Genomic DNA, 13,574 nt, shown 5'->3' on the forward strand with positions numbered 1-13,574 from the left:
GCACTTCTTACTGAAACATGACACGGTACATACGACATTGTAGACTCACGATTATTTTTTTCTCAGTGAATATTCAATCATAGATAGGTAAGCAAAATTCACGTTTTATTAATTCATTATCTATTTAATAATTTCCAAATACGTATAATTTTATTTACAAGTATTTTCCCAAAATTCGAGTTTTAAAGTGGAAATTTAACCTCAAACCGTATCTATTAATAACGCATTTTGATTAAATAGTTGCATAAAACAGACGTTCTTTAATTAGAAAATGATAAATACACCCGAATATCACTCCAAATTGGTGGCTTTGATATTTAGTTTCGTTAATTTAGCTTCCGGAAAATTCGCCTACCATGATGTAACGTTTCAGTTCCTAATGTGCTTGCATCGTTCGTGTAGCTCTATATTTTATTTTTAATTTTAAATTTCATTTAAGGGATGGGAAAATCAAAAAAGAGAAAATGCCATTTCAACGATAAACTGGAAAAGGAGTTTCCATGCCTCATATAAAAGAAAGATACCGCCTGACCTGTGTGGTGGCACAGTGGATAAAGCGTCGACCTGGAATTCTGAGGTCGCCAGTTCAAAACCCTGGTTTCCCTGGTCAAGGCATATATGGAAGTTGATGCTTCCTGCTCCTCCCCTCTTTCTCTCTCTCTCTCTCTCCTCTCTAAAATGAATAAATAAAATCTAAAAAAAAAAGAGAAAGATACCATTCTTTTCTGCAATATTTGTAGTGGAGAATTTTGTATTGCAGTTGGGGGCAGAGCAGCGATAACGAAACACTTGACCACCAACAAACATAAGCAATTATTGGATGCATCAGCTTCCACTTGGAGAGAAACAAGTTTATTTAAAACTTCAAATTATTCTGAAGATGAAAAACAGTTGGCTGCAATGGAGGGAACATGTACATTTCACACCATAAATCACAAAGTTTTCGTAGTATGAATTGTACAACTAAATGATTGAAAAATGTGCATTTTCAATGTCAAATTTTCATGTGCCAGGACAAAATGGGAGGCTATTTTGAAATCAGTATTGAAAAATTACTGTGACAACATTTAAAAAATGTATGGAATTTGTTTTTAAAAATTTACTGATTTTACAGAGATAGGAGGTGTGGTAGGGGGAGCGAGAAATACCAACTCATACATGTAGTTGCTGCGCTTGAGTTGTTCACTGATTTAAAGTGACCAACTTTTTTACAATGAAAAGGAGGACAAAAATAAATTGAAGAAAATATCATAAATAAAAGAAACATTTTATCATTGCAACAATACACTATAATATAAATGCAGAATAAAAACATTTGTAATATTTTATATTGTAATTATGCTTACATGCCTATTAATTTTTAATAGTAATTGTAAGAAAAAGGTACTCATTTAGATAATATTATCTAAATTCATTCCATTGAATAAATATTTTTTGTCAATGTATCATCTTATAACAATATATTGGAAACATTTGAACAAGAAATGTCCTTCATATTGAATTTACCACAAATGCTGCAGCTAGAGTATCAACATTCAATCTCGATCTCTCACTTGTCAAAAATTGTTAGCAATTGAAAAAACATTTTCAACTGCTGCATTAGTTCCAGGGCAGCACAATGTAAATTGAACAAGAATAAATAAATTTTCACATGGAATAATATGTTCATTTTTGAAAAGGCCGAATATTTCCACCCATCTTTTATCAATTTCAACGTGTTCATTTTCCCATTGTATTAACTTTTCAGAATTTAAATACACATTCAGTCTTCTAATTTCTTCAAAGAGACAATTGTCTATTTTGATGTCTGGCATTTCTTTATAGATAAAAACTCAAGACAAGATTCAGTATCTGTCCAATATATGATGAGGTAAAAAAAAACACCATTGAAAACTGTTATTTCCCATCATGTTTGTTTCAGACCATTTTTTGATATATTGAAAACATGTCTGGTAAAAATTCTGCACTTCTGCCTGACCTGTGGTGGCGCAGTGGGATAAAGCGTTGACCTGGAACACTGAGGTTGCCGGTTCGAAACCTTGGGCTTGCCTGGTCAAGGCACGTATAGGAGTTGATGCTTCCTGCTCCTCCCCCTTCTCTCTCTCTCTCCCCTCTCTCTAAAAATCAATAAATAAAATATTTTAAAAAATAAAATAAAAATAAAAAAGAGCATTTCACTGTCCTTTAAAAAAAAAAAATCTGCACTTCTTTGATTAACTTTTCTATTATGCCCAGATTTGATTCCTCTAAGTCTGACAATTTTCTTTTCATAATTAAAGGAAGAAATTTTTCTTCAAAACGAGATTCATATTGCAGGATTAAGTCATTCAAAATAAGACTAACTTCCATAGCTGAAATGTGTTCGCCTTCAATCTTTTGAATTGTTTTGTGAAAAAGATGCTTGAATATGTACAAAATACATTAATATCTCAGATATTTTATTATTGAAAAACAACTCCAGGATTTTAGAACATTTTTAAGTCTAAACTTAAAAAATATGAACGAAGAGCCTGACCAGGTGGTGGCGCAGTGGATAGAGCGTCGGATTGGGATGAGGAGGACCCAGGTTCGAGACCCTGAGGTCACCAGCTTGAGCACGGGCTCATCTGGTTTGAGCAGGGGCTCACCAGCTTGGACCCGGGTCGCTGGCTTGAGCAGAGGGTTACTCGGTCCGCTGAAGGCCCATGGTCAAGGCACATGTGAGAGAGCAATTAATGAACAACTAAGATGTCGCAACATGAATCAAAGAACTGATGGTTGATGCTTCTCATCTCTCCGTTCCTGTCTGTCTGTCCCTGTCTATCCCTCTTTCTGACTCTCTCTCTCTGAAAAAAAAAAAGATGAACGAAGAGGCTCAAGTAATTGTAGAACACGCTCTATAGCAGGTTAGCAAGCCATCTAACCTTTGAATATCCTAAAAGTTTTTTGTCTTCAACATTTGCTTCTTCACAAAATTGTTTTAAAGTAGCAACATGAAAGGTAAAATGACTAAAATGCAAATAAATTGTAGTTATTGTTACTTCTACATCAATTGGCATGGCACATGACGCTGTGTTGATTGATTTGACAAAATATGTGCATTAGAACCTATTCCTAGTATTTTCTCCTGGAGTAACTCTTGTAATTTTACACACACATTATTCACCCCTTTGCGTCTTCGCCCACCAAAATTAGTATTTGTATTATAAGCAGTTAGTTCAACAACTTTGGATTTAAAGTTGTTTTTATTACTCTGTATAGATGGTTTGACAAAATTTCAGAAGTTTCACCCTCAATGGATTCTAAATTTAAAATTATTGGCCCTGGCCGGTTGGCTGAGTGGTAGAGCGTCGGCCTGGCGTGCAGGAGTCCTGGGTTCGATTCCCGGCCAGGCACACAGGAGAAGCGCCCATCTGCTTCTCCACCTCTCCCCCTCTCCTTCCTCTCTGTCTCTCTCTTCCCCTCCCGCAGCCAAGGCTCCATTGGAGCAAAGTTGGCCCGGGCGCTGAGGATGGCTCTGTGGCCTCTGCCTCAGGCGCTAGAATGGGTCTGGTTGCGGCAGAGCAAAGCCCCAGATAGGCAGAGCATCGCCCCCTGGTGGGCATGCCAGGTGGATCCCGGTTGGGCGCATGCAGGAGTCTGACTGCCTCCCCATTTCCAACTTCAGAAAAATACAAAAAAAAAAAAAAAATTATTACTTGAATGTCCTTGGTAACATTAAAATATCTTACTATTATTGGATACAATTTAATTTCATTATGATTTGATGCATCAGATAAAATCATTACAAATGCTGCAGTTTCCAAGTCCTCTGTAAGTATTTTGTCACAGTAATTTTTCAATACTGATATCAAAATAGCCTCCCATTTTGTCCTGGCACATGAAAATTTGGCATTGAAAATGCACATTTTTCAATCATTTAGTTGTACAATTCATACTACGAAAACTTTGATTGTGAATTATGGTATGAAATGTACATGTTCCCTCCATTGCAGCCAACTGTTTTTCATCTTCAGAATAATTTGAAGTTTTAAATAAACTTGTTTCTTTACAAGTGGAAGCTGATGCATCCAATGATTGCTTATGTTTGTTGGTGGTCAAGTGTTTCGTTATCACTGCTCCGCCCCCAACTGCAATACAAAATTCTCCACTGCAAATATTGCAGAAAAGAATGGTATCTTTCTTTGATATGAGGATTGGAAACTCCTTTTCCAGTTTATCATTGAAATGGCATTTTCTCTTTTTTGATTTTCCCATCCCTTAAATGAAATTTAAAATTAAAAATAAAATATAGAGCTACACGAACGATGCAAGCACATTAGGAACTGAAACGTTACATCATGGTAGGCGAATTTTCCGGAAGCTAAATTAACGAAACTAAATATCAAAGCCACCAATTTGGAGTGATATTCGGGTGTATTTATCATTTTCTAATTAAAGAACGTCTGTTTTATGCAACTATTTAATCAAAATGCGTTATTAATAGATACGGTTTGAGGTTAAATTTCCACTTTAAAACTCGAATTTTGGGCCCTGGCCAGTTGGCTCAGTGGTAGAGCGTCGGCCTGGCGTGCAGAAGTCCCGGGTTCGATTCCTGGCCAGGGCACACAGGAGAAGCGCCCATCTGCTTCTCCACCCCTCCCCCTCTCCTTCCTCTCTGTCTCTCTCTTCCCCTCCCGCAGCCGAGGCTCCACTGGAGCAAAGATGGCCCGGGCGCTGGGGATGGTTCCTCAGCCTCTGCCCCAGGCGCTAGAGTGGCTCTGGTTGCAACAGAGCGATGCCCCGGAGGGGCAGAGCGTCGCCCCCTGGTGGGCAGAGCGTCGCCCCCTGGTGGGCGTGCCGGGTGGATCCCGGTCAGGCCCATGTGGGAGTCTGTCTGTCTCTCCCCGTTTCCAGCTTCAGAAAAATACAGAAAGAAAAAATTAAAAATTAAAAAAAATAAAAAACTCGAATTTTGGGAAAATACTTGTAAATAAAATTATACGTATTTGGAAATTATTAAATAGATAATGAATTAATAAAACGTGAATTTTGCTTACCTATGATTGAATATTCACTGAGAAAAAAATAATCGTGAGTCTACAATGTCGTATGTACCGTGTCATGTTTCAGTAAGAAGTGCACAAAGCTATTTGCGTGCTTGGTATATCACGCACTCTCTCAAGGTCTGCCGTGCGGAGCGCATGCATCTCATAATCGTGTCTCGCCGCACTGTACTGATCCTTGACGAATCGTCATGTCAAATACAAATACGTCACATCACACGCAATGGATCAACTCTGCATCGATTGAATATGGACATTTACAGATTAGTCTTCTAATATCAAAAAGGAGGACATGTAGGAGGACTTTTCGAGGTAGGGTGAAACTTACAAAAGAAGGACTGTCCTCCCTAAAGGAGGACGATTGGTCAACTTAATTTACATTATTGTGCAGACATCACCATCTTCAGAACTTTGTCATACCAAACTGAAACTCTGTGCCCATTATACAGTTACTTCCCAGTACCCCCTCCCCACAACATCTGGTAACCAGAATTCTTTGTCTTTATAAAATATGCCTTTTCTAGATACCTTTCATGAATGAAATCAGACAATATTTTGTTTTTGTATCTGGTTTTTCCACTTAGCATACTGTTTTTAAGTCTGTAGTTTATTGCTTTACTTTTAATCAGGTGTTAGTAATCGAATTAAGAAGACTGTAATGAAACTAAAAGATAATAAAGTTTTAGAAATGTATAATTTTGTATTTTTGATGACTCTAAAGCTTGAAGTGACATCTCACTGACTACTTGTCCCAGTAAAAACTTTTTTTTCTTTCATTACTTTTTTTTTTTTTAGAGAGAGGAGAGAGAGTGAGAGAGAGAGAGAGAAGGGGGAGGGAGGAGCAGGAAGCATCAACTCCCATATGTGCTTTGACCAGGCAAGCCCAGGGTTTTGAACCGGCGACCTCAGCGTTCCAGGTCGACACTTTATCCACTGTGCCACCACAGGTCAGGCCCCAATAAAAACTTTTGGCTTTGATTCAGCTTTAAAGAAATAATCCCCTCCCAAATAAAAGATTTCTTCATGCCCTTTATATTGTCAGGTAATATTCCCTTGTACAAACATCTCTTTAGTCTTTCATCAGACATTTAGGTTGTTTCCACTTTCAGCTACTATCAGTAATGTTGCAGTGAGCATTAATGTGCAGTTTTGTTTTGACACTATGTTTCATTTCTCTTGGGTATATACTTAGGCCGAAATTGCAGTCATATGGTAACTCTGTGTTTAACCTTTTGAAGAACTGGGAGATTGTTTCCAAAGAGTCTACACTATTACAATAGTGTAGAAGTATTCCAGTTTTCCACATCCTCACCAGTATTGGTAGTGGGTGTAAAAGTGTATCTTGTGATTTGGATTTGCATTTTTCTGATGGCTAATGATGTAGAACGTCTTTCTGTGTTGTTTGTTGGTTATTTGTATATTTTCTTTTGAGAAATATATATATTCAAGTCCTTTGCCCTTTGTAAAATTCAATTGTCTTTGATGATGAGTTGTGAGAGTTCTTTGTGTTCTAGATATTAGACCCTTATCATGTATAGTATATGATTTGTAAATATTTTCTCCCATTTTTCTGATTTGTCTTTTGACTCTGATAGTGTCCTCTGATGCACAGAAGTTTTTAGTTTTGATGTCCAATTTATTTTTTTTCTTTTGTTGCTTTTTGTTTTAGTATGACATCTAAGAAATCATTACCTAATCAAAGGTCGTGAAGATTTCTACCTGTGTTTTCTTTTGAGTGTTTTATAAATTTTGTCCTTACAACATTTAGGTCTTTGATGTATTTTGAGTTAATTTTATACATGGTGTGATTTAGGGGTTCAGCTTCATTCTTTTGCATGTGGATATCCAGTTGTCCCAGTACCATTTGTTGAATGCCTATTTTTCACTTTTGGATTGTACCTTAATACTTGAGAACATAAAAACTACAGGACTACTTGGAGTTAGCTGCACTGTAAAGTTTAATTAGAGCCAGCTCTCAAGGTGAGAGGGCACATCAGTCCTCCAAAGGACCACCTTCACTCAGACATCATCTGCAGGTCCTGGGAGTTCCCCGGACCACTCTCAGGTTTGATAATTCACTAGAAGGGCTCACTGAAAGCTGTTATACTTACAAAAACAGCTTATCACAGGGAAAGGGTACAGATGAAAGTCAGCTAAGGGGAGATGCTCATGTGATGGTCTAGAGTTCAAATGCAGAGTTCTGTACTCCCCTCTTGTGGTGCGAGGACACGTTCCCCTACTGGTGTAAATGTGTGATGGTGTGCATTAAGTATTGCCAACCAGGGGAGCACACCTAGCTTCAGTATCCAGATTGAATATGGATCCTCATTACACAGGCACTGGGTCCTCATTACACAGGCAGTGTTGACTTGATTGGTTGCCTATGTGACTGAACTCAGTCTCCAGGTTGACTAATACTGCATTACCCAAAGTCCCCACCCTGAGTCACATAGTTTGGTTTTTCTGGGGTGGCCTGCCCCACCCTAAGATTTGGTAACAAAATCACTCCTATCTGATATGACATAGGTATCTCCTAGAAGCCAAAGGAAAAGACCAGACTTTTCTTTGGTTAAGGCCAAATATTTTTTTATTTATTTAAAAAAAAATTTATTGATTGATTTAGAGTTAGGGAAACATCAATGTATTGCTCTACTTATTTATGCATTCATTGGTTTCTTGTATGTGCTCTGATCAGGGTTTGAATTAACAACCTTGGAGTATTGGGATGATGCTCTAACTCAGTTTTCAACCACCGGTTCCCGGACCATTGCTAGTCTGCCAGAAATTTCATGCCAGTCCACAAAAGAGTTAACCACCCTGATGTTATATGAAGATTATAGAGTCTATAATCATAGCTAGCTAGCGAGGGCAAGCCCACATTTTTTAGTACACTGAAACAAACACTCATTTTCAGGGTCATAATTAAGAAGGGAATGAGTTTTTTGTTTGTTTGTTTGTTTGTTTTTTTGAGAAGGGAATGAGATTTTTTACAGACTGCCAGATTTCATCTGTCTGCCAGGAATTGTATTAGGATCTTCATGTATGGTCATCTCATTATATTTTCAAATCAATACTGAAAAGGATCGTTCTTTCATTTTGCACGTGAGGAAACAGGCTTATAAGCCAAGCAACTTCTGAGTGGTGGAGCTGGGATTCAGCTGAGTTTCTCTACTCCAAAGCCAAGGCCTCCATTAAACAGCACCAGTCAGGACTATTCCATTGCACAGCGATAGGCGCACTGTCTACTCTCTGTGGGTGGCTCTCCTTGGGCTTGTACGGTGAAGCATCTCGTATTGCAGCTCCCTGCAGTGACACTTGTATGAATAATAAGCAGAATACTTGCTGCATAAAGGGAGCTAGCTCCCAGACAAGCGCCTGTACTCTTTTGTGTGTGGATTCTGGAGCCATCACCACACTTCACCTCCCACCATAGCAACAAGATACATTTCCCAGGTTGCCTGGAGATTTTTTGTTTGTTTTTTTTTACTGACTTTACAGAGAGGAGTGAGTGAGAGAAAGAAAGGGGGGGAGCAGAAAGCATCAACTCACAGTTGTTGCTTCTCATACGTGCAATGACCAGGGAGCTCCAGCCGAGCCAGCGACCTTGGGCTTCAAGCCAGTGTCCCCTGGCCTCAAACCAGCAGCCACGGGGTCATGTCTAAGATCCCACGCTCAAGCCAGCGACCCTGCACTCAAGCCAGTAACCTCAGGGTCCAGAACGTGGGACCTCAGCATCCCAAGCCAACACTCTGTCCACTGCGCCACCACAGGCCAGGCCAGGGTAGGCCAGGTTACCTGTTTTTCAACAACAAGCAACAGTTGCCTCATCTCTTCTGAGTTGATGAGAGCATCACTTAAATTCTTTCTACTCTTTTTCTCCTCAGGCTGCTGTACAGGACAGACTGAATGAGCAAGAGGGTGTGCCAAGTGTATTCAACCCCCCTCCATCCCGACCCCTGCAAGTTAACACAGCTGACCACAGGATCTACAGCTATGTTGTCTCGAGACCACAACCAAGGGCAAGTTTTTTCATAGCTGGAATTTCCCTCTTATTTTATAAGTCCATTCACTTGGTTATGTTGATATCTGTGTGATAGGAACAAAAGATATATTAAGTGTATAGCTGGCTCCTTGGTAGGTTTATTGAGTTTATTATTTTTCCTTGATTTTTTAATGAATTGATATAGTAACTACCCATTTTTGGGGGTGAGGGTTGCCAATTATTTGAAGTGTTGTCTGCACTTTGTTTTGAATACACAGTAGTTGTATTTACATGTCTAATAGTGGTTATCTTTCTTGCTCTTTCTGTATACCATATTTTAATGTGTAAGTCTGAAAAAAAGGGAAGAATGAATAGTTATGATCTGGGGGAAAAACTTGCAGTTGAGTTTGACAACTAATATAACTAGCTGCAGAAAAGTGTTGAAGCAGATTAATATAAAAATTGTGTGATAAAAGAAAAATATGATAGTATTAGATGAAATGAGATCAAAGGCAATTGGTCTTCAAAAAGGGTGAGGTAGCCAGGGAGAGGGAACCGAATTGCACAGGGAGAAATCATGCAAAGGCCAAAGCAGTGAAAAACTGAGCTAGCAAGTTTGTCAAGTATTAGGGAGTGAGTGAATGGTGTCTAACTCTGTTTTTGAAATTTCAGGGGCTGCTCGGATGGGGTTATTACTTGATTATGCTTCCATTCCGGTTTACCTATTACACAATACTTGATATATTTAGGTATGTACTTTTGTATCTATGTGTCAGTAGCAACAGGGTGGACCTTGGAGCTGAAAGGTGGACCAGAGTGAGGTTTATGCTCTATGTCAATTTTGACATGCAAGTTTGTCATCAGATTGAATACTCCTCCTAAACAATCTTTTTATATAGTATGAAAATATTTTAAGTTATGCAAACATAACAAGTGAAATTGTTTTAAAATAGTCTTGTGTATCATTTTCAAGACTCGGGTTACCTACGTTTATCATTATCCTCCCTCCTCCCACCGTGTTTGTCACCTCAACATTCCCTAGTTAATCCTCACGCCCTTTCCTTTCTAACCACCATTATATACTAGCTTCAAACTCCTTGGAACCATCTGACCAGTAATCATCCCAACAAATTCTGCTCTGAGATTATTCACTTTTCTCTAGAGTCCGTCCCAAGTTTCACCTTCTAGACACTCTGGTATAGTTCCCTCTGTCCGGGCCACCCACAGGTGCCAGTGCTGGAGCCTTTCTGTATGCAAACCTCCTTGCCTCACACCGTGACCTCTCTTCTCTCTTCATGTACCATTTAGAGAGCTCAGCACTAGAAGCTGCAGAGGGGCAGGGCTAGAAAATGTCTGGGGGCCCCAAATTGCTGTCACATCAGGCTTGGGCGCCTGATATAGAGCTGAGTAGTAGATCAGCCCACATCACCTAGGCTTTTATGGAGAACTAAGATGTCTGTAGGCCTCCAGGTTAACAGACAGAGCTGGACTCAGTGGTTGGGGCCTGGCAGGCAGGGCAGCCTGGACCACCCTCGGGCACAGCGTGGCCTATGCCTTGCTCTAGGGAGCAGAAGTGCCAGGAGCAGGCGACACCTCTCACCTTGGCCATTTGCTGTTGTGTAAAACTGCTTGCTTAAGTGGCTTCCTTGCTTTAGCAAAGTTCTTGTAGGTCAACAATTAAACAATTAGTACTCTTTCTATCCCTGTTGAATTTAAGAATGGGCACATAAAAAAACCTTTAAAATCATAATGAAAACTGAGTTGACATCTCTGTTTTTTAAAAAAGCTGATCGTCTTAATTTATGTAAGCCATGGGACTGTATTGTAATGAGAAACAAAGAAGTTAAAGCCTTTATCCATTCATTTATCAAAATGAAACTTAAAGACTAATAAGGTAATCCTAAAATGTTTAATTTCAAGGAAAGTTATCAAACATCAGTCTTCTGAAGGATTTCCACCCATATAAAGAGCTTTTTTAAAAATTGAATTGAGGCAACATTGGTTAATATGACCATATAAGTTTCAAGTGTACAATTCTAAAGTATATCATCTGTATATTGCGTTGTGTGTTCACCACCCAAAGTTTAGTCTCCTTCAGTGACTATTTATTTGACCCTACACAGCTTTTTACATTTGTTTTTAATTTGCTCTGGAATGTTTATGTCAGTCAGTTTGATTTGATTACTCATGAGAAATTACAAGTGAAATTGTGTACACATGGGAAATTTTAGGGTATAAGGAATTAGAATTGGCTCAAGATTTGGTAAAGAAAGTGTCATAGTTGTTTATTCACCTTTTCTGCGTTGAAAATTCCTCGAGTATATGAATATTGTTTGTTTTCCTAGGAAAAAGTATGCATGGCATGTGTTACTAATATTAATACTACTGTATCATCCAAGCGACTTGTTTAATGTTATGTAGCACAGTGACTTATCAAGCAAGCCTCTGCCCCATTGCCTTCTGTGCAAATCCAAAGGATAAATAAATAGTGCTATACAAATATGATAAGATGGGCTCTTTAAAAACAGATGTGTGGTACCATCCTTAATCTTAAAATAGCTGCCAGGTCTCCAAATCTGCCCGCGCACTCTGAATCAATAGAGTAATTTCCTCCATGGATGCCATCAACCATAATCATCAAGCAGAATTTACTTGCCCCTTTGAAGAGCAAGTGAATCATGGCTGCAAATTGGGATTTTAAGTTCCTGTTTGTAATTCGATAGCTGGGAGTATGATTCAAAATTCCAGGAAAACGGAGAGGGAGAGGCAAATAGGAAAGTCAAAAAGAGACCTGCACTGTCCAGTGTAGCAGTCACTAACCATATATGGCTTTGGGGCACTTAATGCGACTGGAGTGACTGGGAAACTGAATTTTTATTGTATTTCATTAATTTAAATTTAGACAGCCACATGGCTAGTGTCTCCTTTATTCGACAGTGCCACTCTGGGGAGCCTGGGGCACAGCTTGACCCTTGATCTTTTTGAATACTGTGTCTTCCTTTCCCAGTTCTTCTAGCCCTAAATTTTTCTGCAAAAAGGACTCAGGATTTGTGTAGGCAGGTGTTGAAATTTACAATCCTCATAGTTCGCATTCTTCTTGAGTAGTCATTTGAACGACACTTGCTGCTTTGCAGCTTTTGAGCCAGGCGTACTCCCAGGCCATCACCTCCCCTGCTGCCATGTGTCTGGTACAGGAATCTTTACAAACTGGCCGCTCCATGTGCACTGCAGTAAGCCGATTCATGTGATATTTATTCCTTCCTCCCCAGGTTTGCTCTTCGTTTTATACGGCCTGACCCTCGCAGCCGGGTCACTGACCCCGTTGGGGACATTGTTTCATTTATGCACTCTTTTGAAGAGAAATATGGGAGGGCACACCCTGTCTTCTACCAGGGAACGTACAGCCAGGTCAGTGCCACAAGCCATATAGATGCCAATTTATTGATATGATTCTGTCCACAAAGAAAAGGATAGCCCAGCACTGATCATGTCATTCTTTTACTGAGAAACCTTAAATAGCTCTTCATTGCTTACAAGAAAAATGACCAAACCTTTTAGCTGGGCCCTCCTTGATCTAATCCCAACCTACTTTTGAGGTCTTTCCTGCGTAACTTGTTTCCCCAGTACAGTAGCTAAACTGTCTCCTGAACAAAGTCTGTACTTTCCCGCCTCTGCCTTTGCCTTGCTGTTCCCTCCACCTGCAGTGCTGTCCTCACATTTGTGCTAATTAGAGTCTTGCCCAGCCTTCGACCAGCTCACATCACTTCCATCTTATGCCCTTTCCTGATTGCTGTGCCCTACCCTGGCCTACCTTGCAATTTAAAATAGTAATCTTTCCTTTTGTGCTTTTATAGCATTGTTTTTAATCTTACAGTAATTTCACATTCTTCTCTATATTTTCTTTGTATCTGTGTCTTCTCTCCTATACCAGACAATAAGACCGTTGAAGGCAAAGCCTAAAGTTGTCTTTGATCCCTCACAGAGCTGAATAAGGGCATAAGCCATAGACTCAAGGAGATACATTTCATTAGTTTCAAGCCACACCGACCTTTGACTTGTTACCTCGGGGTGAAAATTAAGAGTTTTATGGATGTTAAGAATATCTCTAGTTGCCAGAGAAAAATGTAGAAATAACAGTGTGGGCATAGGCCAAGTGCTGGTTGTATTCTGTAGCCTTCAGGAATCCTAAATCTGAGAAAAAGAAAAATGCTTCCTCTTGCTTCCTGCTTTGATTCTCTCACATCTGCTTTTTCTCCTAGTCAGTCTCCTTCACTGGCTGCTCTGACCCCAGTCACAAACATTAAGCACGTACTGTATACCAGGCATTGTGCTCAATGTTAGAGATGCTGAATGAGATCCTGAGCCTAGACCATCATTGGTCATTCAGGATATCTTAATTGAATTGTAATTGGCTCACAATTTTGCAAATGCAAAAGTATACACAGGAACCGTGGAGACTAGCCTTGTCTTTGAAGATCTTTTAAACCAGGGGTCCCAAACTACGGCCCACGGGCCACATGCCGGAAGGGGCACCTCTTTCATTGGTGGTCAGTGAGAGGAGCACATTG

General features: G+C 39.5%; 1 protein-coding gene across 3 annotated transcripts in view; it reads left to right on the forward strand.

The window, feature by feature from the left end:
* Positions 1–13,574, forward strand: part of FAF2 (Fas associated factor family member 2) — an 80,480-nt gene that overhangs the window by 47,019 nt on the left and 19,887 nt on the right. For all 3 annotated transcript variants that reach the window (XM_066343918.1, XM_066343919.1, XM_066343920.1), the window contains 3 exons: positions 8,909–9,043; positions 9,679–9,755; positions 12,276–12,414. In XM_066343918.1, coding sequence (XP_066200015.1) covers positions 8,909–9,043; positions 9,679–9,755; positions 12,276–12,414 — 351 coding nt within the window. The remainder of the gene's footprint in view (positions 1–8,908; positions 9,044–9,678; positions 9,756–12,275; positions 12,415–13,574) is intronic.

The sequence above is a fragment of the Saccopteryx leptura genome, chromosome 6 (assembly GCF_036850995.1).
Source record: "Saccopteryx leptura isolate mSacLep1 chromosome 6, mSacLep1_pri_phased_curated, whole genome shotgun sequence".
NCBI lineage: Eukaryota > Metazoa > Chordata > Mammalia > Chiroptera > Emballonuridae > Saccopteryx > Saccopteryx leptura.